Below are 26,094 nucleotides of genomic sequence, written 5' to 3' on the forward strand. Positions count from 1 at the left end.
TAAAAACAAATTCATTACTTTATTTGCAAATAATTTGATTAACCTCTTAATTTTTTTTAATATAATGATGCACATACTAAAAACTAAAAGGAAGCTATGTACATTTGTAAAAGAGTCTATGAATCATAACAGCAATTCAGCTAACAAGGAAATCTATGACAGGTGATGCCTATATTGAAGGACGGATACCTCTAGAGCTCTGCAAATCCAAAATTTTTATCTTCTTCAACCTTTTTGAGAATTACACTGCATCAGCCTTCTTTTTATAGTTGTCTAGGATCTCTCTTAAGTTTACCAATAAATCTTCTGACATGAATTCTTCAAAGTCTCTATCAACCTTTACATTCTGCTCACCCAGGTATTTCTAAAAGAGAGTTACAGCAAACTAGTTAAACTATTGCTTTCTATAATAATGTTGAACAATGGCTTCTTAGAATATCAGGGTTGGACGGGACCTCAGGAAGTCATCTAGTCCAACCCCCTGCTCAAAGCAGGACCAATCCCCAGACAGATTTTTGCCCCCGATCCCTAAATGGCCCCCTCAAGCATTGAACTCACAACCTTGGATTTAGCAGGGCAATGCTCAAACCACTGAGCTATCCCTCAATATTTAGGATTTGCAGCTGCATGTGTTTTGAGTAATCTCAATTTATAGATGTGAAATATTTTAAGACATCCTATTCTTAGGAGACACAGAAGAGGGAGGGAGGAAGATTAAAACTGACAAGGAAGGATTACTAAGTATCAGCTGCCATTCCTGACTTTTACTGAACAAAGGATTAAACCCATCAACTTTATTATCAGAAGCTCCAAGCTCTTTTTAGCAGGACTATAGATGCTATGATTGGTATTTTATTCAAAGGAGCAAACTCTTTAATACAGATGCACAGTTATCCTTCTGAAAGTCCCACGTCCAGAAGGATTTCATTGTAGACAGCAACAAGTTTGACTTACCTCTACTGATACTACATGAGTAGCAATCACTTCCAAGAGACGATTCAAATTATCACCTACTTTCCTACTTTCTTCCGTTGTCATCTGCATAACAACCTGGTATCTAAAGAATAAAAAAAACTTTCCTTAATTATACAAGTTGACACAGTGGAAACAGAATCACTTTACTCTGGCTGATGGATCATCAGATTAATACAATTTTTCATGGGATAATTTATTTGAATCAGATCAGACTTGTTTTCTTAAACTTAACTTTGAAAAACAAGGATCATTTTTATACTGGTCAGTAAAAAGTAAAGGATCACAAGGAAAATAAGAGCAACTGAGAAAAGCCTATCTATCAGGATCAAAAGACAGGTTTCCTGGATTCTTCTGGATGAATTACTGCACTCAGGTATGTCTTTACTGAACTCTGATGGATTTCCACTTTCACTATAACCAAATACATGATATGAAGATATACTGGAAGACAACTGAACACAACTATTGGGTAGACTGGTTAAATATCCTGGCAAAGCACATTTACTGTGGAGGAAAAATATTTTATAGCTCTAAGCTTGCAGAAGGAAGGTAATGATATTGAGCCTGATGAAAAATAACTGAAATGGGTACCTATTCACTCGAGGAAATATAAAAATATCATCATATAACGCTAGACATGTTAACACTTAACATAGAATGACCTGTGTAATATATCTCAAAAACCAATCCCTGGCTGTTGTTGGACTTACTGCCGCTGAACATCATGCAACTCGTTCATAGCTTCACTGAGGCCTTCATTGATTCCACTCTCAAGTAAGTGTTTATGCTTCTCCAATAATTCCAATTCAGTTGCACATTTTCTCTCTTCCTCTTCTGCTTCCTGTAATGGTAACAACATAAATTAGTATTTCTATTTTTAAGAGATAAATTGTTCTCTCTCAATTTACTACCAATACTCATATTAGAATTAGTAAATCAATACACTTATAATGCCATGCTACAGCTTATTTGGAAACCAAATGAGAAAGAGTTCAAGGGGGTCCCTTTGTACTGCTCTGGAGTACAACCCACACTTCGCCCTTCAAGGCTTGGGTTGCTTCGACCTTCAAGTCTAAAACCCGCCCTCCCCCAAGTTATTTGAAGGACTAAGATAGGCAGTACTATTCACCTTTCTCACAGTGGGAGTACTCCTGGATCCTGATTACTCCTGCAAATTTTTGTGATTTTACAAGAATATTCCCTTTAAAAAAAAAAAAAAAAGTTTCTCTTTCCCTGTTCCTCTGTGAAAGGCTCAAACAAAGCAGACGAAAGACTGACTATATGCAGGGAAAGAGTGAAGTTGGCAATACACATAGTGCTATCAAATGCACAAAACCAACAAAAAGAATTCCCCCACTCCTAAGCTTTCAGTTCTAGTAAACTTAAATGTTACTCATAATAGCAGATAAGTCATACTTCTGCTAAAAAATTGTTGATAGTCTTTCTAATGTTTGTATAGTGTTTTGAAAGTTATATGAATAAGTATTATTACCAATATCAGAGCTGTTAGATATTTTGTTGACTTACTTTAATAGCACAGTATCAATAGCTGAGTTTAGATGTGTTGTGAGGCAAGAGTGTGATGATCAACTGCCTTCAACTCCTAATTAATGCATCAGCAGCCAAGTAATGCAGACCCTTTTTGTGGTTTACAGCTCTACTACCTCTTTCAAACCTACACCTCTAACATTAACACTAGCTTATTTTGAAGTAGCATTTTTTCCTCTGCATCGTTTTTCAAAAATATAGTTCACAGGGAAAGAACAAACATAAGAGAAGAGGTTGCTATGCAAGGCGACAGGTGCCAAAGCTGCAATGGGAATGTTAAGGGCACCACTCAGTCAACAGGAGGGTTCTTTTTTTTTAATCAAACATGTTCTACTGGATGTTAGATCAAGACTTTCTCCAGCACTGAATTCTAAATTATGTATGAGTTTGTTTATGGCTGTGACAGCACCAATAAGACTCAAATGGCCAGTCAGAACACAACTTTAGATTCTTACTATCCAAATCCTTCATTTAATTTGTCTCACTTTATAAATAGTGCCTACCTTAAGCTTCTGGTGATAAAGGTCATCCAGCTTTTGGGCCTCTTCCTTAAGCATTTTAACACTGCTTTTCTTTTCTAATACCATTGTGTTCACCTGAAAGTACACAGTTGGTTAAAAAAGTCATCCAACCTGCAATTTTGAGTACTTTCCACCTTCACAGAAAATATATACATAGAAGCCACATCCTCCCATGACTCTTATTTCAACTCCCAAAGATGAATACTTAGATCAACTCCTATTATGTACCAGTGTAAGGAATAATTGTTAGTGAAACAAACTATGTATACAGAGAGAATTATACCCTTGCCATCAGTATTACCTCTGATTAAGTGAGGATGGAGGTTGGGGGAAGAGGTGAAAATAAGCCACTAACTTTCAATACACCACAATGCTAAATAAAAGCTTACTTGTTACAGTTTCAAGGGGCTTGTGTTGGAAATGGTAGACTTCTTACTAATATGTTCTCCTATCACACTTAGGAGACGCTGGAACTTAGTCTTCTAATTCACATCTTTAAGATTTAAAATATGTAAGTACACTGTGTTTGTATTTCAATCTCTAAATTTTCCAAGTTGTAGAAACAAAGTGTTGTGATACCAATTCTTCCTCTTCAGTATTCTCCAACTACAATTTCCAAATCAGTGACGTTCCCTTTTGAGTCAAACAAGTGAATTTATCGTTTACTTTTTCTAGAATGCACTTCATTCCCTGACTGAAGACAGATTTGTGGGTTGCTCTGATGATGGCATCAAATCAGAACCACAGTCAATTGCAGGAGGCAGACAACTTAAATGTTGTAGAGTAGCTTCCTGTTTGCTGAAACAACTGCCTAATTGACTCTTTTATCCAGCTACTGCCTCATCCTCATATCCAGTAAGGAAGGCTGATGGGACTGAAGAGTATTTACAGTTATCAAGGTCTCATTTCTGTTGGAGAATCATGTTACGTGTGCATATAAACATTCTAGATAGGAGTGTTTATATATGTTTCAGATTTAGTGAATACTAAATTTCCCAATTCGTTTTTATAAGCATTGTGTGGAGATTATAGTATTTGGGACTCTGAGAACAGGTACAAACTTGATACTTATATACTTTCCCCTCTCAGTGTAGAAGATGAGCAACTTTCATGCGTTTAAAAAGAGAAAATATAAGAAAGGTTAGTTCTCTTCATGTTTTCACAGCCACTAGAGCCATCTTCACTGACTGGAAGGAGTTGGAACTCTTCTGCAGCAAAGCAGAGATGAGAATAATTTGCTGAATACCCACATGGATTATCCAAGTGAAGTCCAAGAACATTAAGGACCTTTAATTATACAGGTCACTGTTTAAATGGATGATCTTTAAATTGAGTTTTTCAATGGGCACAATTTAAGACAACTACAAAAACAGGTCTTAATATTCTTACTATGAATAATTATTAGAAAACTAATATAAACTTTGACAAGCCATATTTTCTGTGTACAAAACAGTTCCTGAACAAGAGGATTTTGTAATAGGTGTCCTATTAAAAGTGTTTCTTAAAGTGGCAGCAAACTTAGCAGTATGTTATTTCATCAGAAATTTCAAGAACAATTCTTCTATCTGATGTGGTACAGCTTTGAATGCTCATTTGTTGGCTCCTCCTCCAGACATGTCTGCACTTTTTTTTCCAATGCTGCTCCTGTTAGCTAATACATATATATTATATGTAGTATACACCACATTAATGGATATTATGCCTTCAGTATTCATATACATTATATATATGTGTTGGGAAGTTATATTAACTGAATGTATGATACTATTCCCACAATTCTGTTCACCCATGTCAAGTATCCCATAACACTTTGCAAAGCTGAGTTCAGCTTTGGCGTTAGAAAATAGGAAGCCCGTCAAAGGCAAGATACATTTGTTCTAGGTCCCAGTAGAAGTACCTTCACATGCAACTGGCTTGGAATATAGTATCCAAAACAAAGATAAGAAAAGATATAGGATAACAAGTTAAGGAACTGGTGGGTTGGATCTTAGGTGATGTATAAAGTACTTTTTAACTAGTAAACAGCCATGATATAAATGTAAGTGGTCTTGGGGGTGTATCTTTGAAGCACATCTATTGTGTGATAATCATGCTGAGAGGAAAAAAAAAAGTTGTTCTCAGAGGAGGTGTATGCATGTCTTCCTTTTGTATTGTAGCACACAGTTTTGTCTAGACAAATTGGCTGAGCTTGGTTATTTGGTCTCTTGAGCATTTTTAATATCCAACTGCAAATATAGTCAAAATCAATTGGCTATAATATTAATCAACAACCCCTACACGGAACACCTACCCCAAACTAATCCATCTTCAGATACCTGCTAGGCCCAATTTTACTCTGAAACCTACAAGATATCAGCCAATTAGTGATGGCTAGGTTGGGCAGCAGTCTGAGAAAGCTCATTTTACTTATTTGTTCGTCTAAAAAGCAAAAGCTTTCCAATATTTGGAGCCCTCAAACTTATGTAACTGCATCTTATTTTTGTTACCCGTGACCACCCAACTTCCTCTTCTGTTAATCACTTTTGTGTCTTTGAGGCAGGGACCATATGTACCTTTGTTTCGTACTGTGCCTAGTACAATGGGGGGTGTGGGCTGACCCTGACAAAGGCCTTTGGGCACAACCAGAATAAAAAAAAACTAAATAATAAAATGTTTTTATAATATATAAGTGGTCAAGTGTTGGTAATAGATGGTCTAGCAAAGCTTAATATCGAGACACCATAAGTATATGTAGCTCACCTGATCAAACGTATCCTCTAAACCCATTTTCTTGTGGGTAGCTTTTCTAATTTCTTCTTCGGTCCTATTTATGAGCTCCATAAGGGGAGCCTGTAATGCACATACAAAAGAAATAGCCATTTAAGAAGGGGTGCGTGTTGAAATAAGGAAATTTCCCAGAAACCTCCAGAATTACAATAATTTAGAATTGAACAAAGCCATTATTGCTCAGAGAAAAGCCCCACCACAACTTAAAACCTCAAAGGATGGGAATCTGGAATCTCTTCAACAAGACTCAAGCTTTCAACCAAGCCACTTTATAAGCAAAAAAGATGACTTGGGGGTGGTGTGTGTGACAAAAAGCCCCCTGAAAGTGATTTCTGTTTCCCCACTCCCAAAATGACATACCATTCCCACTGCCCCTTGTATATATATATATATTTTTTCCACTTAGACTATTTCCTTTTGCCATTCCTGTCAGTACATCTCAAAGCACTGTACTGATGTTAACATAAAGGGTAATTTAAAACTTCCTAACAAAGTTGCTTATAAATGAAGTACTAACTCTGTTCCTAGGAGTGAAGCAGCAATACAATTACCAGTCTTTTAAACACAATGGTGTCCACTTACATTAATATGAGTTCTGTATTTGACTAGACAGTTTGGTCCTGCTTCAGGATTAAACTTAATCTCAAAGTCATGGCCTTTGGAATTCTCTGCACTTATCGGGATTAGTTTCAGCTTTCGAGCCAGCTTGTGATACTCTGCCAGTTGTGTTTCAATCTGTTCGGGGGGGGGGGGGGGGGCGGAGGGGGGAAATAGGAGGGTGGAAAGCCAAAAATTAACAGATATTCCAAGCATGCATCCAACTCCAAAGCCTTGCAGCAAGCTCATTGTTCTTGCTATGAGTAAAAGACTGTCCAATTGCTCCATAAGCGCACACACTTCTTGGAAATGCAAGAGTTCTAGGTATTGTCAACTTACCAGTTAGCGTTTTTGGTTTAACCACCGTGAGTCTTGTAGATTGGCACTCAGAAATTTCATAACGTATACAGGTGAGATTGAACAATTTCCTTTTTTGACTTCTTGTATTTTCTCCTCATGAAGTATAACTACTCTCAAGTTTTCATTTGGGTACTGACTCTCAAAGGTAGGAGACGGATACTTATGAGTAGTTTGTAAGGCTCCAAAAAAAGGCAAACATCGGTCATAACTGCAATGCTTCTAGCGTAGGGAGCAAGAGTTATGGACACTGGTGTAGGGAGCAAGAGTTATGGACACTACACATACACAATTGAACAGCCTAGCAAGTTATTTTAATGATTTCATACCTAGAGAGTTTCAAAATTGGCCTGTTTCCTGATCCCAAGGTGTTACTTAGCAGTAGTGCAACATCTATTTTGTTTTTATTTCGCATTAGCTTTGAATTTTACAAGTGATATGTAAAGTTATACAGTGTTTGAGCAGAATTATTTTTTTGGTGTGCTTTGTCCAACAAGTAGCAACTTTAAAAAACTGCCATTTTAAATTAGAATACTAAGGGCCAAACTCATCCTTTCAGCAGGGCTGAATTCAGTGGAATTGAGGGACGAGTTTGGTCCTAAGAGCTCAGAGAAATATTAATGCAAATTAAAGTGCTAAAATGGCATAAATTACATTAGGGATATTTCATTCCAAGAAAGTGATTTAGACAGCCAACAACCTGCTATCCTGTTTCCTAATTTAATACCTGATCAAATCATTGTGCATCACAAAGACATTTCCACTCCACTTGAAAGGAGAGATGGGCAAGAAAAAAGTGTTTGTTCAAGATAAGAATAAATACAGACTCTTTTAACAGATTAAAAATGATAAGACATTACTGCTATTGTTGAATTAATTTAGGAAACTAATTGGCAGTAATGTCTTAAATTTCAGTTTTTGACTAATCTTGAATTAAGTTTTAAGGATGCAAACTGAAAATTGCCTCTTATAGATAGTAGTACTTTCACATACCGCCTCTTTCCCTCTAGCATATTTCATCTCTTCATTCCATAATTGGTGCTCTTCTGCCTCCAGTTCCTTGGTCAGCTTGTTGATTGTTTGCTGCAGTTCATCCCTTTCATGATTTATTCTCTCAATGTCTGCAACTGAGTACTTCTGGTTATCAAAGATGTGCTGGAGGCGTGCATTCTCCTGCTTCATCGCTTCAACTTCCATTTCTGAATTTACAAAATGTTTTTTTAGATCTATTAGAAACTCAGACTAGTTAATGGCAGCCTCATGTAAGCATTATAACTACTCCATATTAGTTCATACTTTGCTTTCTTAAAAGTTTCCTAATTTAATACCTGACATATATTTCTGAGCCCTGGAGCTAACATTTCTAATGTGACTCAAATCAGCTATACTTTAACTTTTAGCAAAAGCAAAGGTGATTGTTTCAGAAGTTTTGGCAATTTTTAGTTAAAACAAGTTAGAATCAGATGTTTTGCCAATTAAATATTAATATGGAAAGGAAATCAGTAAGTATACACTAAAATTAATAATAGATTATTTTTGTATAAAAAGAATCCCAAAATGCTTTACAAACAAGATAGGGATACTGTCACTCAGTTTTGGAGTAAACCTAGTTCTAGACCAGTGTTCTCAAGCTTTTTGTTTTGGCGTCCCCTTTCACACAACAAGCCTTTGAGTGCAGCCCCCCTTATAAATTAAAAACACGTAATAACTTCATGACCCCCAGTTTGAGAACCTGTGTTCTAGATGTTAAAATATATAAATAAAAAATCAGGATCAAATAATAGGTTCTTAATTATCAGCCTATGCATTTTTTAAAGTTATGTATACGCTGGTCTAGGAAGTAATCACTCACTTGCCATTTCCTCACCCCACTCTTCTCAGAGCCTATAGAGTGGCTACAAATCTAATAAAAATCTGTTTTGTTAGGAAAGTTTCTCTGTAGGATCATGATATGCACAATAAATATTTCACACACTTACAGCTGAACCAAGTTGTTTTTAGCATGGTCAACCATTTGTGAACAGTGCTTCTTCCTCACCTGCTGTTTCAAGTTGCCCATTAATTCCTTTCACTTTCTGGTCAAGGATGGCTGCATGAGACTCCAGATTAGCCATGTAAGCCTGATATTTCTGAACATCTGCTTGCAAAGAAGATTTCAGTTTTTTCAATGACACTAAACGATCCTTTTGTGGGGAGGAGAAGGGGGGGAAAAAAACACCAACCTCTCACTTAGAGAATTTGTAGAAATAAAATCATTTTTACTTTCTATGCAGGACTGTGCTGTGATTACAGGCAGCTTTGTTAGGCTGATGAAGTTTTCCTTTATACTCCCTCCCTCTTTTTAGCGGCTAAAGCCTTAGGCATTCCCAACAGCTTTATTAATCTCAAACATTTCAATCCAAAAGCCTCTGACACTTTTGTTTGTATCATAATACCACTTAGAAGCCTGTATCAAGGATAAAGGTCCAGTTGTGCTAGGCACTGAACAACAAGCAATAACTAGTTCCACCTCAGAGAACTTGCAGTTTAGGGTTATGACAAGACACAACAGATGGTGGAAACAGGGGAGAGGGGACAACAGTAAAACAAGCACATTTTGCACAGGAAAAGTAGTCACAGTTTGCCAGTTACCTAGCTACTGAGCCAATTTATATTTCAGTAAATATATATTTAAAATACTTGAACTGACTTTTCAAATACGTAATGCTTTCTTACAAAACAAATATTTTGATAAGTTGCTGCCACTTGTCCCATACTCTTCCCTCCCTTGCCCCCCCCCCACCCCACCCCTCCTAGATAGTAAGTCCTTGGAGAGAAATCCTGTTGGATAAACAGTGCTTAGAATTACATTGGCTAAACTGTGAACATTGCAAAGTCTTCCATTATTTGAAAGTATCTACACAATACCCAACTGTGACTCAAGCCTTCCCAATAAAACATTTTATATTGCATTGATATAGAGCAAATGATATCTAGGGTCAGTGTGAGTTGCTTGGAACATCTGAAGGAATATTTACATTTTATTCTAGCATGAAATAGCCACATCAGTTTGCCTGTCTTACTGTTGTGGTATCAATGCCTTGCTATGGAAATATTATTTCCAAGGAATGTGCGAGAGGACCCGGAACATCAATATAAAGCATGTTAAAAAACAGTTCCCCTTCACTTATATGGGCATATTTACTAACCGGCTCAGTTTCCCTTTCTTTCTCTAGTCTTGCAATCTCTTCATGCAACCTTTTGTTTTCTGCTGCTAGAGCCTCCACCTGGAATTCATCTACATTAAACAAATCCTCTGAAAGGAAACAAAGAAGTTAGACTGCTGTCCTAAAACATCAACATCCATACTGCATAATGCCATTGCAGTTGCTTTTATTACAGCACACCAGACACCCATTTTTTGAATCGACACACTTTTCAAAAGGTTATAATTTTCATTTAATTCTCAATGTTCACCTCATGAACCAAGTCCCTCACAACTTCTCAAGTGTAGCCCCATTTGTGACGGTGCAATATGTTACTTATGTAAAAACTGTAATAAATGGGGGGGGGAAAGGGAAATGGTCACTTTCTCACTCTGCTCCTCTAACAATGATGCTCTTCTTTCCTCCCATGTGCCTCCCAACAATTTGATTTGTCTCTTCCCTTGCACCCTGCACATGCTGGACAGCTGCCTGGTTCTCTTTCCTTTTGAACTTTCCTCTCTCACTGATAACTCATGTCTCCTCTCCTACTAATGGCTCCATTAGCAGGCAACTCCAGTCCTATTGGTGCCTCTAGTCTGAGAGTGGCTCCTACGTAAGCAACAGCCACTGAGGGACTGAGTGAAGCTCGCTCCTTGTTTTCAGCTGTTTCGACAGGCTCTGTGTTGGATGCCTGTAGAAGCAGGTGAAAACAAGGAGCTACACCGTATAACTTGCCAACACTCTGCAGACCATCAGCAAGTACTCCACAGGTCAGTTTGAGAAGCTCTGCAATACAGTGTGGAACCATATAGGCCCCGAATGGAGACTGCAGAAGTGGAACCTTCTTACTCATCTGATCTGCTGCCTGTATGTATTCAGTCACATCTGCACCTTTTAGCGAGAAAAGGAAATTTGTATTGCCTTTTATTTGTCAGCCCTGCTGAGCCAGACGTAAGAATGAGCAGCAAATGCTATTTCATCTGTGCATCAACAGCATTGCATAATGCATTCCAATAAGTTACACCCATACAATACCACTGATAACATAGGATTGCATAGGTATCGCTGAGGGCAGAGGGTGACCAGCCTGCATTATTGCGGATGATACATAAGATGAAGACAACCTCATTTGACTCTCAGAGCCCAGGCTGAATTTGCATGGTTGGCAGTTTGGGGTGGGGGTGGGGGGGAAGAATCCATCTTTTTATTTTCATATCAAATTTGCAAGCAAGAGAGAAACATGGAATCAACCTTTTAGTTACAACTAGGCACTTTTCAGAGAAGAATTTCACTTTTAACTGAAACAATTTATGGCCAAATATAGACTAACCGCCCCCCTCCCAAAAAAACTTACTTAGCTTTGACTGCACTTCTGCATCAAACTCCTCATAAGTGTCTCCACCCTTCATGAAGTGCTCATAGCACTTTACAGTGTAGTCCATAAAAAGCTGAAAAGAATTTAAAAATCTTGCATGAAGGAAAGCCAAAAGCTTCTAAGCAGCTGGATATCCAGTTCCACTCAGCAAATGGAATTAAACTGAACATCTTAACCAAAAAGATCTGTTATCAGTTTATTTATTAAGCAATGTCCATGTGCTCCACTCTTTACAATACAGACAGACAGGGTCCTAGGCAAGGGATTTACATTCTAAATTAAAAAACAGAATACAGTTCGGACTTACTATACACCAACTGATCAGATGACCATTAACCCTTAGGTTTATTAACCCTTAGAACTGTTTAAAAATAACCTAACAGGATTAAAATAAATAGTTTGAATGAAGATAGCATAACTATATGGTGCATAGGAAAGAGACTATTCTAAGTATAAAAAAGAAGGTACAAAGATGAGAATGCAGAAGAATACAAAGGGAATGGTGAGAGGCAATGAAGTGAAAACAAGAACAGGATGAAAAGTACGTGATGTAAGCTGTTAGCAGAGTTTAAACATCTGAAGGCAAGGTCCAAACACTTTCATATAGCAAATGAAAGGATTTAAATAGGGGACTTATATGGTACATAAGAGACATGAGGGGAAATTTTTTTGAAGCAGCATTCTGCGTGGCTTGGAGGAGAGCAAAGATGTACAGCAAGGTGTACAGTAATCAAGGCAGAATGGATGAGGATCCAATGGTACATAATGGGGAAGAGGAAAAATTAGAGGCAAAAGGATGAGTTCAGTTTGAGCTGAAGAGCGAGAGGAGCAGGAGTAATAGTCATCAACCAAGATGCTCAAGAAATATTGGAAAAAACAAGAAGTGAGCATGGAGAACAAAGCATGAAGAGAAAACCCATATAAGAGTGAATTAAAGACAGAAAGACTACATTGTGTATTCAATTAAATTTAGATGCAAAGGAGAAGGGAGGAAGATGAAATGGTATTTGCAGAAGTAAGTGCTGTAAAAAAAAGTCTATTTTTTGGTGATTTTGTTTGTTTTAAAAATAAGATGTATGAGGGATGATCTGATATAGTTCCCTGACAGAGGATGTAGCCTATATTGTTGGGGAAGGTGTCCATATAATCCAGGAATCCCCAAAGATTGTAATTTGTTAGCAGTTTTACACTGCAGTTCTCTCAAGAGCAACTGAAAGTGGTATTGTGTGTCTTTTGTTTGTATGTTAACTCCAGCTCATATTTGCTCAGTTTATAGAGGTTTTTTTTTTTTTTTTTTTTTTTTTTTTAAACAGTTTTTTCCATTGCAACTGCCAGCCCTGCAACCTCACCCCAGGATCGAAAATTCATCCAAGGTTCTTTCTTGTTTGTACATCACTGCTAATAACAATTCTATAGGTCCAACTATGCAACTCCACTGAAAAATACTGCATAGCTTTAACTCGGGGCAGAACTTTTATTACTGATGATAAGAGGAGGAAAGAATGAAGCTTGGCTTTTAGATCTAGGGTTAGGTTGCAGGGCTAGCAGTTAGAAAAAAGTTTTACCCAGTTTAAAAGTAAAAATGAAGATCTGAACTGGAAGCATTTGTGACTAAAGGACCTCTTGATGCCAACTGGCAGAGGGCCCGGGGTAAAGGGATCCTCTGGGTTCACCAAAAGAATGTCATGTAAGATCTCTAATGAAAGCCAGTCACACTGGTCATCATAATCATTGACAGATGTATGTACAGGAAATATGTGAGGAATTATGAATATATGCTGAAAAGTATGTTCTCTAGGCCTAGTAGTTAAAGGCAGAACACTCAAGGATAGAGTATCTGGAGACAAACTTCTCCAGACAGAAGATGGGAGACATTTATCTCCCTGGTGGACCATTCAGTATCCAATATCATAGAATATCAGGGTTGGAAGGGACCTCAGGAGGTCATCTAGTCCAACCCCCTGCTCAAAGCAGGACCAATTCCCAACTAAATCATCCCAGCCAGGGCTTTGTCAAGCCTGACCTTAAAAACCTCTAAGGAAGGAGATTCCACCACCTCCCTAGGTAACCCATTCCAGTGCTTCACCACCCTCCTAGTGAAAAAGTTTTTCCTAATATCCAACCTAAACCTCCCCCACTGCAACTTGAGACCATTACTCCTTGTTCTGTCATCAGGTACCACTGAGAACAGTCTAGATCCATCCTCTTTGGAACCCCCTTTCAGGTACTTGAAAGCAGCTATCAAATCCCCCCTCATTCTTCTCTTCTGCAGACTAAACAATCCCAGTTCCCTCAGCCTCTCCTCATAAGTCATGTGCTCCAGCCCCCTAATCATTTTTGTTGCCCTCCGCTGGACTCTTTCCAATTTTTCCACATCCTTCTTGTAGTGTAGGGCCCAAAACTGGACACAGTACTCCAGATGAGGCCTCACCAATGTCGAATAGAGGGGAATGATCACGTCCCTCGATCTGCTGGCAATGCCCCTACTTATACAGCCCAAAATGCCGTTAGCCTTCTTGGCAACAAGGGCACACTGTTGACTCATATCCAGCTTCTCGTCCACTGTAACCCCTAAGTCCTTTTCTGCAGAACTGCTTCCTAGCCATTCGGTCCCTAGTCTGTAACAGTGCATGGGATTCTTCTGTCCTAAGTGCAGGACTCTGCACTTGTCCTTGTTGAACCTCATCAGGTTTCTTTTGGCCCAATCCTCTAATTTGTCCCTCTATATCCTATCCCTACCCTCCAGTGTATCTACCACTCTTCCCAGTTTAGTGTCATCTGCAAACTTGCTGAGAGTGCAGTCCACGCCATCCTCCAGATCATTAATGAAAATTAATGAAGATATCCCATCTCCTAGACCTGGAAGGGACCTTGAAAGGTCGAGTCCAGGCCCCTGCCTTCACTAGCAGGACCAAGTACTGATTTTGCCCCAGATGCCTAAATTGCCCCTCAAGGATTGAACTCACAACCCTGGGTTTAGCAGGCCAATGCTCAAACTACTGAGCTATCCCTCCCCCTGGGCATTGAGCATTGGCCTGCTAAACCCAGGGTTGTGAGTTCAATCCTTGAGGGGGCCACTTAGGGATCTGGGGCAAAATCAGTACTTGGTCCTGCTAGTGAAGGCAGGGGGCTGGACTCGATGACCTTTCAAGGTCCCTTCCAGTTCTAGGAGATGGGATAGCTCCATTAATTTAATATTTCACAATAGGAGTCTATTAGCATACTGATTCAAATGCTAATGAAGAACTTGTGGAGACTTTAGAAGAGAATTAACAGGAAGGGATAAACGGGGATTAGGGTTGCCAATTCTGGTTGGATGTATTCTGGGAGGTTTCATAACATGAGAATCTTTAATTAAAGATTAATCTTTAATTCCTGAAGACTCCAAGACAATCCTGAAGGGTTGGTAACCCTAATGGGGATGGAGAGGTGTGGGGGGAAGAGGGGAATGGAGAAGCTGGGTGGATGGAGAACCCTGTTTTCAGGTAAAAAAATCAAAGGTTTGGTCTGGTATATTTGGGGGTGTAGAGACATACTTTGGCATCTTTTAATCTGTGAAATCAAGCTGCCAGTGGGCTTGATTTTATAAGAGGGAGATCTCAGCCACCCTGGCTGAAAATTCTTAAAAGGACTTGTGGTAAGCTCTCCCATAGCAGAAAGAGACTGTCTTGTGAGTTAGGTTTAGGTCTAGAAAGCCTGTTATGATTTTGTTTTGTGTGTAACCATATTTCCAATATTCTTACTACCATTTGAATTTTTATTATCAGAGAACAAATTTATTCTTGTTTTTACTATACATATATCTGAGTGCTGTGGGTTAAGTGGGAAGGCAGGTAATTCTGAATTAAAACTAGTAAAATGGTGTGTACTATTCCCTTGGGAGCAGTGAATCTCAGAGTTCTGTGAGTGTTCAGTGGAAGAGGGGCTGGACACTTCAGAGGGATGCTTGGAAGACTTGGGGGTTGGCATGTGCCTATTGCTAACCTAGGCAAAGACACTGAGGCGAAGGGAGGCCTGAAAGGCAGTGCTTGTGTTGCCAGAGAATGATGGAGTCAGGCAATTGATCTACATAAGGCACAGACAAGACTACTTCATGCTAAGGGCAGATGGTGGTGAGGTGTCGCACAACCCTGTGAAGCATCACCCCCATAAGAAAGAAATCCTACCTTTTTAAAATGGAGTTACTGTTCAGGACAGTATTGCAATTTAATAAGAAAAGAATCAATTTCCAAACAGAGGAAATCTTTTAGACCATGCCAAGAGAGGAAAATGAAAAGCAGGATGACACCCCCCTCTTCTCTCCTCCCCACTCCTCCTGAGGAGCAGAAGCAATGTGTGATAGGAATCCTTTGGTTTTTATGAGTCTATTTTAATTTAATAAACAGTTTCCATCCTGAAGTAGAACACTTGAGACTATTAATCCAGTGTTGACCCACATTCAGGGAAGTAGTTTTAGCCGTAATTTACCAGCGCCCAGACAAAAGGAGGATGAGTGCCTTTGCTAAGAAATTTATCTTATTTTAAAAAATAATTTGGGTTGAGGTAAACAGTCCAGCCAATAATCCCGACAATACAATAAAGCTTATGCTTTATTACATAGTACAATCTGCAAACATTACATAGTACAATCTTACAATAAAAAAAAAAAAAAAAAAAGGAGGCACTAGTACAAACTGTTACTTTATTAAGCTAATTTACATTGTAGTCATGATTTTGTGAAAATAGCATTAAAGATGTAAGACTGACCAAGAAAACTGGTCAAAGTTTGGTCAAAGCCAAATTAAAGTAGCTTAAAATTTTAATGAGTTATACACTGAGGCGCGCCCCCTTAAGGGCAGGGTGTGGAAAAACATTCAAGGGGGCGCAGTGGGACCGGGGCCAGCCCCCACAGGGGGCAGAGAGGGAGCACCACCCCGTCCAGCTCTGCTCTGGCCCTGCCCCCAGCTGGGACCCCAGCTTCTAGCCTCAGCCCTCGACCGCAGTCCAGCTGCGCCTCTGCAGCCGGCTCTCACCCCTGCCCCCAGCCTCGGTCCTGTTCCTGGCCCCAGACCTGCCTCCAGCTTCAGCCCTCTTTACTCCTGTTGTTCCCCCGGAACCACAGCCATGCCAGCCCTGGCGGACAATGACCCTGAAAATTGTGGGGACCACTGTTCTAGATGAGCAGTTACTATAGTCACTGGTAAATTGTTATGGTACCTTATGATGTACAATTCCATCTTCTGTTTCTCCTTCCCAGGTCTGACCTTCATCAAAGGGTGTGTTTTCCCTTGTGGCAGAATACAACTAGAAGGGGAATTAATGGCATATGACATTAATAGTACTCCAAAGAACGCAGTCTGTGAAGACCTCTACCAGTTTATCACATTAGAGTATCACATTAATTTTATGAAAAAGTTCATGGATGCAGAATTAGCATCACTGGACCAGTATCTCCTTTTTTGGTGGTAATTTCTGAATAGCAACAGTGAAAATAACAAGGTTTGTTAGTTTAATTCTGCTGTTATGTTGCCAAGCTAAGTCTCGCAAGAGAGGCAGAAGAACTGTCTGGAGACTCCATATAACAAAATTTAACCTTCCGAATGTAAGCCAAATGTATCTTTGCAGCCATAAATACTGGAAGTTGGCTTTTCAAGAGTGCTCAAGACACAGACACGCACATCCCATTGTGGGACAGGTGTCCTACATTTCTACTGAAAATCCCACCCTTACAGTTTAAATTTAATAAACTGAAGTAGATGGCCAACGTCACCAGGAGCAAAAGGGAAGTTCCATAGAAACAAGTGGATTTTTCAAGCCCTAACTTACATACCCCCCTTTCAATTCAGTCCACATTTTTTAAAGTGTTCATATATTTAATTTTTACTTCCATGTAGCTATCTTGTTTTAGTGTAGGTATTAATCACAAGTTACCTTAACAAGAGGTGTAAATATAAAATTAAAATAAAGTCATCTGATATACCATTATAAAAATAAGGCTAAAGTCTAGCTCTTAAGTTACATCATAACTAAAAATGTCATCTGGCAATTTTTTTGCTTTCTTATTATACTGTATAGACTATTTCAAAAGTCATTCATTAAGATATCTAACATTCTACTAACATTCTAGCCTAGAACAACACCCCATACATGAAAACAAAGTTATTCTGCTCAGTGAAGTCAGATAGTACCTTGACACAATCGATTAGCCAAACCAAAGCTGCTACAATCTGAGGCCAGGTGTGTGGAGCCCCCACTGTGTACATAGAGCTTTTTGACAATGCAAATGGATACCTATAAGGAAAAAGAATCAGAGCATTTCTCAAATAAAAGTTTTATTCTGGTAAAAATACGCTGACTACACAAAATGACATTGTTACATACACCTTGAGGCTCACCTTACCAATAAAAAAAGGATGTGCTTCTATGAAGCAGCTACAGAAGAGCAAAGTAGATTCTACTTTACATCATGCATAATAAATAAATAAATAAATACATAAAAACCAGCTAAGTTCCAATAGCAGAATATTTCAGCTGGTGATGACAGGAGTTTAATGTCTTCTTGGAGTGAGGAGGTGGAGGTTTGTTGCATAGACAAGGGTAGTGCTGGAGCCAGAAGGAATGTCCTCAAACTATTCCCACAATTCCCATTTGCTCACCAGATTGCAAGACACATCCCTCCCATTTTCCTCTTTCTAGTCTGGTGCTGGGGGCAACTCTTGGTCTTGACTCTCCTCCGCTGCTCTGTCTCCCCACCTGACATCTCCCCACTTGGAATGATTCTCCCCTTTCTCCTTCTTAAGCTATTTTGATGAGAGAGATGTGCACAATAATGCTAGATGGAAGGAGAGGGAACTATTTAAATAGGTGCTACGAAAGGAGGCAGAGAGGCTGGAAGGGAAAGTGAGGGTGATGAGGTGAGGAAGGAAAAAAGAATTCCAACATGTGAAGTACTGACCAATCTTCTCCCTCACTGGGGGATGTGGTGATGGTGGAGGCAGGTCTGAAGCCCATCCACGCCTAACCAACTGGCCAAGAGAAACAGAGGAAGAGCACCCAAGTCCCCACTAAATGAAATTCTCACTTCTGGGGCTCTCTAAACGCAAGACTGGCTTGCAAAAGTGGTTGTGAACTAAAGATCATGTAATATTAGGCAGGAATAGCATAGTTTTCAGATCCTAGGTTGAACTTACAGTGCTGGGAGCTAAATAAAACATCTGTAATCTGACAAAATTTGACATGCAAGTTACTGAGGAAGTTCATAAATATATAACACCTGGATGTTGTATTGCTAACTACTAACTACATAGTTTGGAAATCTTCTGAAATTCAATGTGTGGAAAAGTGCACATTTTGTTCTGATTTTGGATGGTAGCTACACAAAATTGGTTTAGATTTATAGGGCAATGAGCTAAAAACATTTTGCTAGTAAAGCGTGCAAAAGTGTTTTAAATGTAAGTGTTCTTTAAACACCCAGATTCAGTTTTTTAAAAAAATGAATTATTTAAATCCATCCTCCAGTTCTGGAGACTAGTTTCTCAAACAGTCTTAATTCCAAGAATCATTACCATGTTTTGACAGTTACCCAGGATTGTATTCTGGTTACCTGGGCTCTAGTAAAACGGTCAGTTTTTCAGTATCACAAAGTAAGGCCACTGGAGAGCACCCTCCTTTTCAAAATTTCTACTAGATAACACAAACCAAAAACCTTGCATATTTGATATAGTGAGTATGCTTGACTTAAAGCTATCAATATGAGATGATGGTAATCATCACCTCGCTATCAGCACAAGGCACCTCACAGGATGAGTAAAATGCAATTCACACTGCCCCATAAACTTGGAAATTTGGAGACTACCAACATTTAAGATTTTTTGAAAATGTTGGACCTACTACTATTTCCAAGCAACACCTAAGATTACTATTACTATAGCTACCGGTAATTGTCCCGCTTGAGTGAAACGCACCCCCAAAAACCCTTTACATCCAACAAGCCACCTCCTAAACAAAACAAACAGGCCAATAACAATACCGGGGAAGGAGTTTATACTATACAATTTTAAGTTTTACCATGCCCTTTTACAATAAGAAATTGACAAGAACGAATTCCTGATGCATACCCAAGCTCTTTAAAGATTCTGGGGATTTCCTCTTCAAACTTAGAATCAGGAAGCTCGTAAGGGCACAGGAAGCCATAGATAAAAGTGAAGATCTTTAAGAAGTCCTTAACAGATGGAGATTGGAGTGATTTCATGGAGACATTATGGGCATAGCCATTCTCTACAAGAAACTGAGAAAAGATACATGCATATTACTAGTGTGTATAGGTTCTAGACAAAAGCTAGGTTTGAGGCAAAGGAAAAAGGTAGATTTTGATTAACCTTATTTATGATTTAAACCAAACATTTAAAGAAAATAGCAAAATACCTCACAGAGCTGTCGGATACACTGTTGGATGAATGCCTTGTCATGAAGTGGCCTGGGATCCTTGATCTTTTCTGTACCAAACACACCATACTGACTGTTACGTGAACCTCCGGGACCACTAGTTCTAGAAAAAGAAGTATAGATACCTGTAGACCATAACTGTAGTGTTCTTAAGCTTATTTACTTTTCTTCACTTAATCACTTTTATTAAAGAATAATTACTCTGCTTTATCATTTGTATTCCGGAACAGGGTATCCACACAGGGAGTTATTCTGAAATAGTTATTGCAGAATGAGTTATTTTGCATTATCTATGCTAGTCAATGTCTCCATGTAGACAAAGCCTTAGTTTTAATACTAGTTGAATAACAATAGTTAATTGGACTAATAGCCAAAATAAACAGATATAAACCTTATCCTTAGGTTTCAAAAATAAATTATCATCTTCCTTATCTTCATCCTATCACTGAAGTTTTTGGTGGTCCCCATCTTCTAGCTTATTATCCCCAACTCTGGCCTAACTGAGAAAAAAATTCATGTGGGAGCAGAGCAGTACAGCCCACTAAAGACTTTTCCCATTGCCTCTCCCTTTGCTGTGGCTTCTGAGGGGAAGTCCGTGATCTGCACAGGAACATGAGCTCTGTACTGCTCAACCCTTGTGAGGAGAGAGATAGAGCTATGAAGCTGCTCCTCCTCCAAAGTGCCCCAAATCCCTTCTTCTCCAATAGAAATCTTTCTAGGGAAAACAAATTGCAGAAATCTTTTAAAAGCTGTTGAATTACTTTTTAAATTTACCTCACAGAGCCCTATCATCAATACCTTTTACCAAAGAAGCTGACTTTTCTTTCTGAGGTACCAGATGCAGGTTTACTCATACTCAGCTTCCCAAGGGTTGTTCTGTCTTGCCTTAAAAAAAAAAAAAAAAGTTTGTGTAAGTTACTGCTATTACAGTAATTTCACCTTTATGCTAACTTAAGAAAACTACAGCACATATTCATAACAGAAGGCAAGTTAGACTAGGGTGGATGGAATTAAGTCACTGATTTTAATTGTGTTTTGCATTAGTACTTTTTAATTACTGTCCTAAAGAAAGGCTGATTTTCATTGATTGGTAACCATTAAAACATCCGAAGAAGTGAGGTTTTTACCCACGAAAGCTTATGCCCAAATAAATCTGTTAGTCTTTAAGGTGCCACCAGACTCCTTGTTGTTTTCATTAAAACATACTGATTTACAACTAAATATAATCTTTACAATAAATATGCTGCTTCTTTTTGTTACCAGGAGGATACAAAATGCCTATATATATTTGAGCAAGCAATTATATAGCTTAAGATACATTTACTCAGATTCTTAAATTTGACATATTTATTAGATTAACTTTATACTTGCAATATGTGTCAAGGTCTACTTGGGTGGAAATTCAAATTCGGTTTAAAATGCACAAAACCGATACTCACTTTTTTATTAAATAAAACCACTTTAAATATGCAGGGTACACAAGAAAAAAACATCAAAAAATGTTAACATGATTTGCATTTAAAACCGACTTATTAAAAAAAGGAAGTGTTATCTGTAGTTAATGAATTGAACTGATAGTTCTAAAATCTTGCAGGACATAGTGACTAGAAACAAACAGATATCCTCTCACACAAAGTTTTTATTTTTAGATTGGGAAAGGAAGACAAGCTTTCTGGGTTCAGTGTACATCTGGTTTCTTAATGCTGAACTAGTTGAATAAACTGAAATGAAGAAAATATTCTCTCTGCAGTGCACCTGCAGAAAAGGCAACCGCTACTTCAATAAGCACTGGTTCCGGGTACTTACTCAGTGACAAACCACTGAACTGGTGGAACTTTCTTTAAAAATTGGCAAACAAACACTTATTGCTTAGAATTATTTTTTGCTTTTAATTTAAATGATTGTAATAGATTATACTAAGTTAAGGCCTTAGCACAGGTTGACTATTTTAAATTGGTTTATTTTTAAAAAAATAAACCTGTATTTAAATTTAAAAAATCTGATTTTTTTTTTAAAGCACCAATTTTTATCCACCCTAAGCTAGACTAAGCATTCTAGAATTAACAGCTTCTTGGTGCTGCTGACCAATTAAATATATTCTTTGGAGACTGTCAATTGTATAAAAACAATGTTGCCAGATGTTCTGTACTTGATAATGCAACAAAAAAAAGTTAAAATATGAAATTTTAGTCACATGAAAGCCAGGAAAATAAAGTTTTAGCTCCCAAAGAATCATACATTGACCATATTTGTATGCAAACAAATTATGAATTGTTGTTTATGGATCTGACCCTGCAGAGACTTAGACATGCTTTATCCAGTGGGATTAATAGTTAACTTTGTGAAAATCCACTATAAATGGCTTGATCAGTGACACTTACGCCTGAGGTGTATGAAGACCCATCTTGTTGGTATCCTGCACTCTCAGAGGCATCATGGATTGCCGACCACTGCTACCAGTGGTACTCGAGCTGCGCCGCATTGTGATTAAACTACAAGGCAAATTATGTTGGTATTAGAGGAAAGTCACAGTGTCAAGGAACATCATTCTTCTTGCAACATCACAGCATTATGTGCAGGGGCTGGACTGAACTAGGGTGGGTTGGTATGTTGGACCAGCAATTATGTGATGGCCCTAACATTCCTGAAGAAATTGAAGTTTTGTTTAAGAAAAAAATAGTTAGTCATTATAGTTGCAAAGTAAACCTCCCAAATGTATACTGCCTGAGCCTGCAGATAGACACCAAAACAAGAGCTTTATCAAAGGGATGACCTGTCTCATTCAGGTGATGTGCTAACTCTGAAGGCCAATGATAACAGCATTAAACATTTAAAGGAACTATTTCACCACTGCTGAATGTAGTGTTAGTTCCAGGATATTAGAGAGACAAGGTGGGTGAGGTAATATCTTTTATTAGACCAACTTCTGCTGGTGAAAAAGAAGTTTTTGAGCTACCCAGAGCTCTTCTTCAGGTAAGGGAAAAATAATCTGAGTGTCACAGCGGACTATAAAGAGGAATAGATTCTTTAGCATAAGAAGTTAATACATGTTGCAAGAGACCATTTAAAATGAAGTGGACTGTTAACACTTCTGCAGCCATAAGTCAAAAGAGGGTTATTGGGTTACAGAATGTTGTAATGAAACATAAAACCAGTGTCTAATGAATCTATGATTTTTTTGGTATCTAGCAAAGTTATGAATTTAAGCTCCCAAGTTCATCTTTTCAAGGTGTTATACAGGTTTCCTCTAAGGATGAGGACTGAGAGGTCAGATATGGATTGACTGCTTTGTGAAAAGTGCTCACCTATGGGTGACAGGGTATTTTTGTGTTATTTTTTCTGTAAGAGTTCATTTGAGAGTGTAGTGATTGCCTGGTTCACCCACATAGTTGTTGTTGAGGCATTTGATGCATTGGATGAAGTACACAGCATATTGTGATAGGCATCTGTAGGACATATGGATCTTGAAAGATGAGTGACGGGTGAGAATGGTGATTGATCATTGTAGTAGTGGAGGTATGTCTGCAAGTTTTTCATCTGTTATTCTGGCAGGGTCTGGGGTTGCTTTGACTTGGTGTGTCCTAGTCTGTAGGGAGGTTGCTTCTCGTGAGCATGACAAGGTTGTGGGGAGTTGTTTGAAGACCAGAAAAGGGAGTTCCAGAAAGAAATCATTCAGGATGTGGTCCCCATCAAGTTTGGGTTATAGTTGTTTGATGATATTTTGTACAGGTTCCAGCGTGGGGTGCTAGGTGACAACTAGGCATATGCAGTCAGTGGGGTTATTATTTCTGTATTGAAGCAGGTTCTCTCAGGGTATTTGGGTGGCCCATTCCATGACGTGAGCTACTTCTCTGGTGCAGTGTCTTTGTTGTGAAGGAGGTTTTAAGTGTGTTAAGGTGTGTATCCCAGTTTTTTTCTCTCTAAGCATATTCTTGCTTGGGTGTCGATAAAAGATTTTTTGGCATGTCTGGGTAGCTACTGGATCTGTGGATCCGATGGGCAAGTGTTGTAGAGAGAGTTTGATGTATGGGAGGTGGCTGTTGAAGTTGTGGTGGAAATCTATGAAGGAATTTAGCTTGTTTGTCTAGATGATGAAAACATCATTGATGCATCTCAGGTATACTATTGATTTCATGGTGCATTTTTCCAGAAATTCTTCCTTGAGGTGGCCCATGAAGAGGGTGACATATTAGGGAGCCATTGTCTGTTCCCATGGTTTGCACAAAGTGTGTGTTATTGAATGTAATGTTGTTATAGAGAATGGAATGGATGAGTTTTGTGATGGGATGGATGTATTTCACCCCCTATTTTTTAGGGTATTTCAGGCAGGCAGTGATGCCATCATGATGAGGGCTGTTGGTGTATAGGGACATCCATGGTGGTAAATATAGCGTTTTGAGGGAAGCTGTTAAAGTTTCTGGAGAAAGTCCATTGAATCTTGAAGGAAACTTGCCTTTTGTATGGTTTGAAGACAGGTTCTAGGAGTCCTGATATTCCTTCAGTAGGAATACCACACCCATATATGATGCATCTGCCTGGGTTTCCTGCTTGTGTATATTGGGAAGCATGTAGGAGTTCCCTGGGGCAGGTTTGTGAGGGGATGAAATTATAGATGGGCATCAGCTCCAGTACAACACCAGCCTTTCCACAACTCAGGCACTCTCCTGACAACTCTGGTAATCCTATCCTTACCTTAGAGGTTAACATTAGGTGCACCCCAACCTTCAAGTCCCCCTCAAAGAGCATTCCCTTGCAATATCCAGACCCTGTCATTGGATACTTCCAGAAATTACTAAGCCCGCTATCACCAAAGAGACAGTGTACCCATCAGCCTGTTGGCTCAGGGGAGGACATGCACCCCACTTTAATATATTGCACGGAGATTAACCCTTTCCCCCTGTGCGATCTCTTTGCTGCAGCAGATACACTTTGCAGAGAGAGCTGCAAAATCCAGGCACGTGTACATGGGATGTGTGTATGGGGAGGGAGGTGGGAGGAGTACAGCCGTGCCTTGGGACTAGCTAGTTGGCAGTAAGACCTGTCCATGCCCCAACCCCACTGGCAGGCAGAGCAGGGCGAGGGCTCTGCGTGAGACACACCCCCACCTCCTTCTCTCGCAGGCAGATGGGTCCTGAGTAGGGTTGCCAACTCTGACTGAAGCTATTCTGGGAGGTGTCCCTCCCCACATGCTGCAATGTCATTTCCTTAAAATATCCTATTACATCTCCTGGGTTGCGGTCAGTAGTCACTGGGAGCTCGAGGCCAATCCGGGGGGTTGGCAACCCTAGTCCTGAGGAACCGGGCAGCCCCTGGGGACTCTGCCCCGGCCCGCCGGGGAGCGGAAGCTATTAGCAACTACGCCTGCAGAGCGGGAGGGGGCTTAAGCGAGAGGCTCCTGCTCCGGCTCCGGCTCCGGCTCCGGCCCCAGCCAGGGGGCCCCAGCAACCCCCGGAGGCTCCCTCCCGCCCTCTCCTGCCGCAGCCGGGACGGCGGGGCCGCACGCGCCGGAGCCATCCCCCACTCACTCACTCACTGTCGTCGTTACAGCCGCCGCAACTTTTCCTTCTCCCCGTCCCAATTTCAAATCCACCCGCCACCTGCGTCACGCTCTCTGCGTCCTACCCAATGCGCGCAGCCGAGCGTCTTACGTCAGGCGACTCTGCCATTGGCTAGGAACATCGTCTAACAGTGGTGACCTCACGTCCGTTCTCCTCCGGACGGTATTTGTTCTAATAGCTACGGCATTTTAAAAAAATCCCTCGTTAGCATCAGGTTTACTAGCAGTCGTAGCTGTCGTGCTTTAGCGGAAGTTAGGGAACAACCGCCTGACACAGCTGTTTTGTCCGTACAACAAGATGGCTGCGCTCAGTGTGGGCTCTAATCGCTAAGGTGGGAAAAGCTTCTCCTCGAACAACCGGACGTTGCCAGTGTCCGAGAACGAGGGGCCAGTAAGTGGGGCTCCCATAGGCAGGTCATGTGGGGCTTCTCTGGGAGCCGAGCAGGGGTCCCGCGTGCGGCGTTGCTCTCACCCCAGAGGCGCTGCCCGGCCCCGAGCTGCACACGCCCTATCACGGTGCTACCTAGGTCGCGGGCTAGCGGGGCAAGGCAGAGCCCCGGAACAGGCGCTGCTGGGCGAAACAGGGGCAGGTGGCTGGAGGGCCGAGGTCATATCAACAACCGGGACACAATCTGGGTTTCCGCAGAGCTGGCTGTGATTAGCGCTGCAGCCCAGAACAAGCCTAGCCTGGCCCTTCGAGGTGTGCGGTGACCCGACACCCTCTCTGGGGGCTGCAGGATCAGCCCCCTTCCCTGCCCACCCAGAAAGCTGCAGAAGTCTGGCCAGGCT

The 26,094-nt window shown here is 40.0% G+C and overlaps 2 protein-coding genes across 23 annotated transcripts in view; one reads left to right on the top strand and one right to left on the bottom strand.

The window, feature by feature from the left end:
• On the bottom strand, positions 1 to 25,411 carry NDC80 (NDC80 kinetochore complex component). 4 transcript variants are annotated; one of them, XM_005310384.4, is made up of 17 exons: positions 25,278 to 25,411; positions 22,130 to 22,240; positions 20,547 to 20,633; positions 19,728 to 19,851; positions 19,421 to 19,590; positions 17,492 to 17,594; positions 16,521 to 16,607; positions 11,304 to 11,397; positions 9,953 to 10,059; positions 8,803 to 8,947; positions 7,758 to 7,963; positions 6,393 to 6,545; positions 5,784 to 5,873; positions 3,027 to 3,119; positions 1,686 to 1,816; positions 955 to 1,057; positions 1 to 364 (listed from the first exon to the last, which is right to left on the bottom strand). In XM_005310384.4, the coding sequence occupies exons 2-17, from the start codon at positions 22,228 to 22,230 to the stop codon at positions 242 to 244; spliced, it is 1,917 nt and encodes a 638-aa protein (XP_005310441.2). In that variant the 5' UTR covers positions 22,231 to 22,240; positions 25,278 to 25,411; the 3' UTR covers positions 1 to 241. The 4 variants fall into 4 exon arrangements, with proteins under 4 accessions (XP_005310441.2, XP_023967271.2, XP_023967272.2 ...); XM_024111503.3 differs by having other exon boundaries at positions 25,274 to 25,409; XM_024111504.3 differs by having other exon boundaries at positions 25,282 to 25,392.
• The window catches only part of METTL4 (methyltransferase 4, N6-adenosine), a 42,776-nt gene continuing 42,013 nt past the window's right edge, over positions 25,332 to 26,094 (top strand). For 5 of the 19 annotated variants that reach the window (XM_065585328.1, XM_065585329.1, XM_042854801.2 and 2 more), the window contains exon 1: positions 25,513 to 26,094. The gene's annotated coding sequence lies outside the window, so the exon portion shown is untranslated. The other 14 variants (XM_024111507.3, XM_065585332.1, XM_065585336.1 and 11 more) reach the window with 10 other exon arrangements.

This window comes from Chrysemys picta, chromosome 2 (genome assembly GCF_011386835.1).
Source record: "Chrysemys picta bellii isolate R12L10 chromosome 2, ASM1138683v2, whole genome shotgun sequence".
Taxonomy (NCBI): domain Eukaryota; kingdom Metazoa; phylum Chordata; order Testudines; family Emydidae; genus Chrysemys; species Chrysemys picta.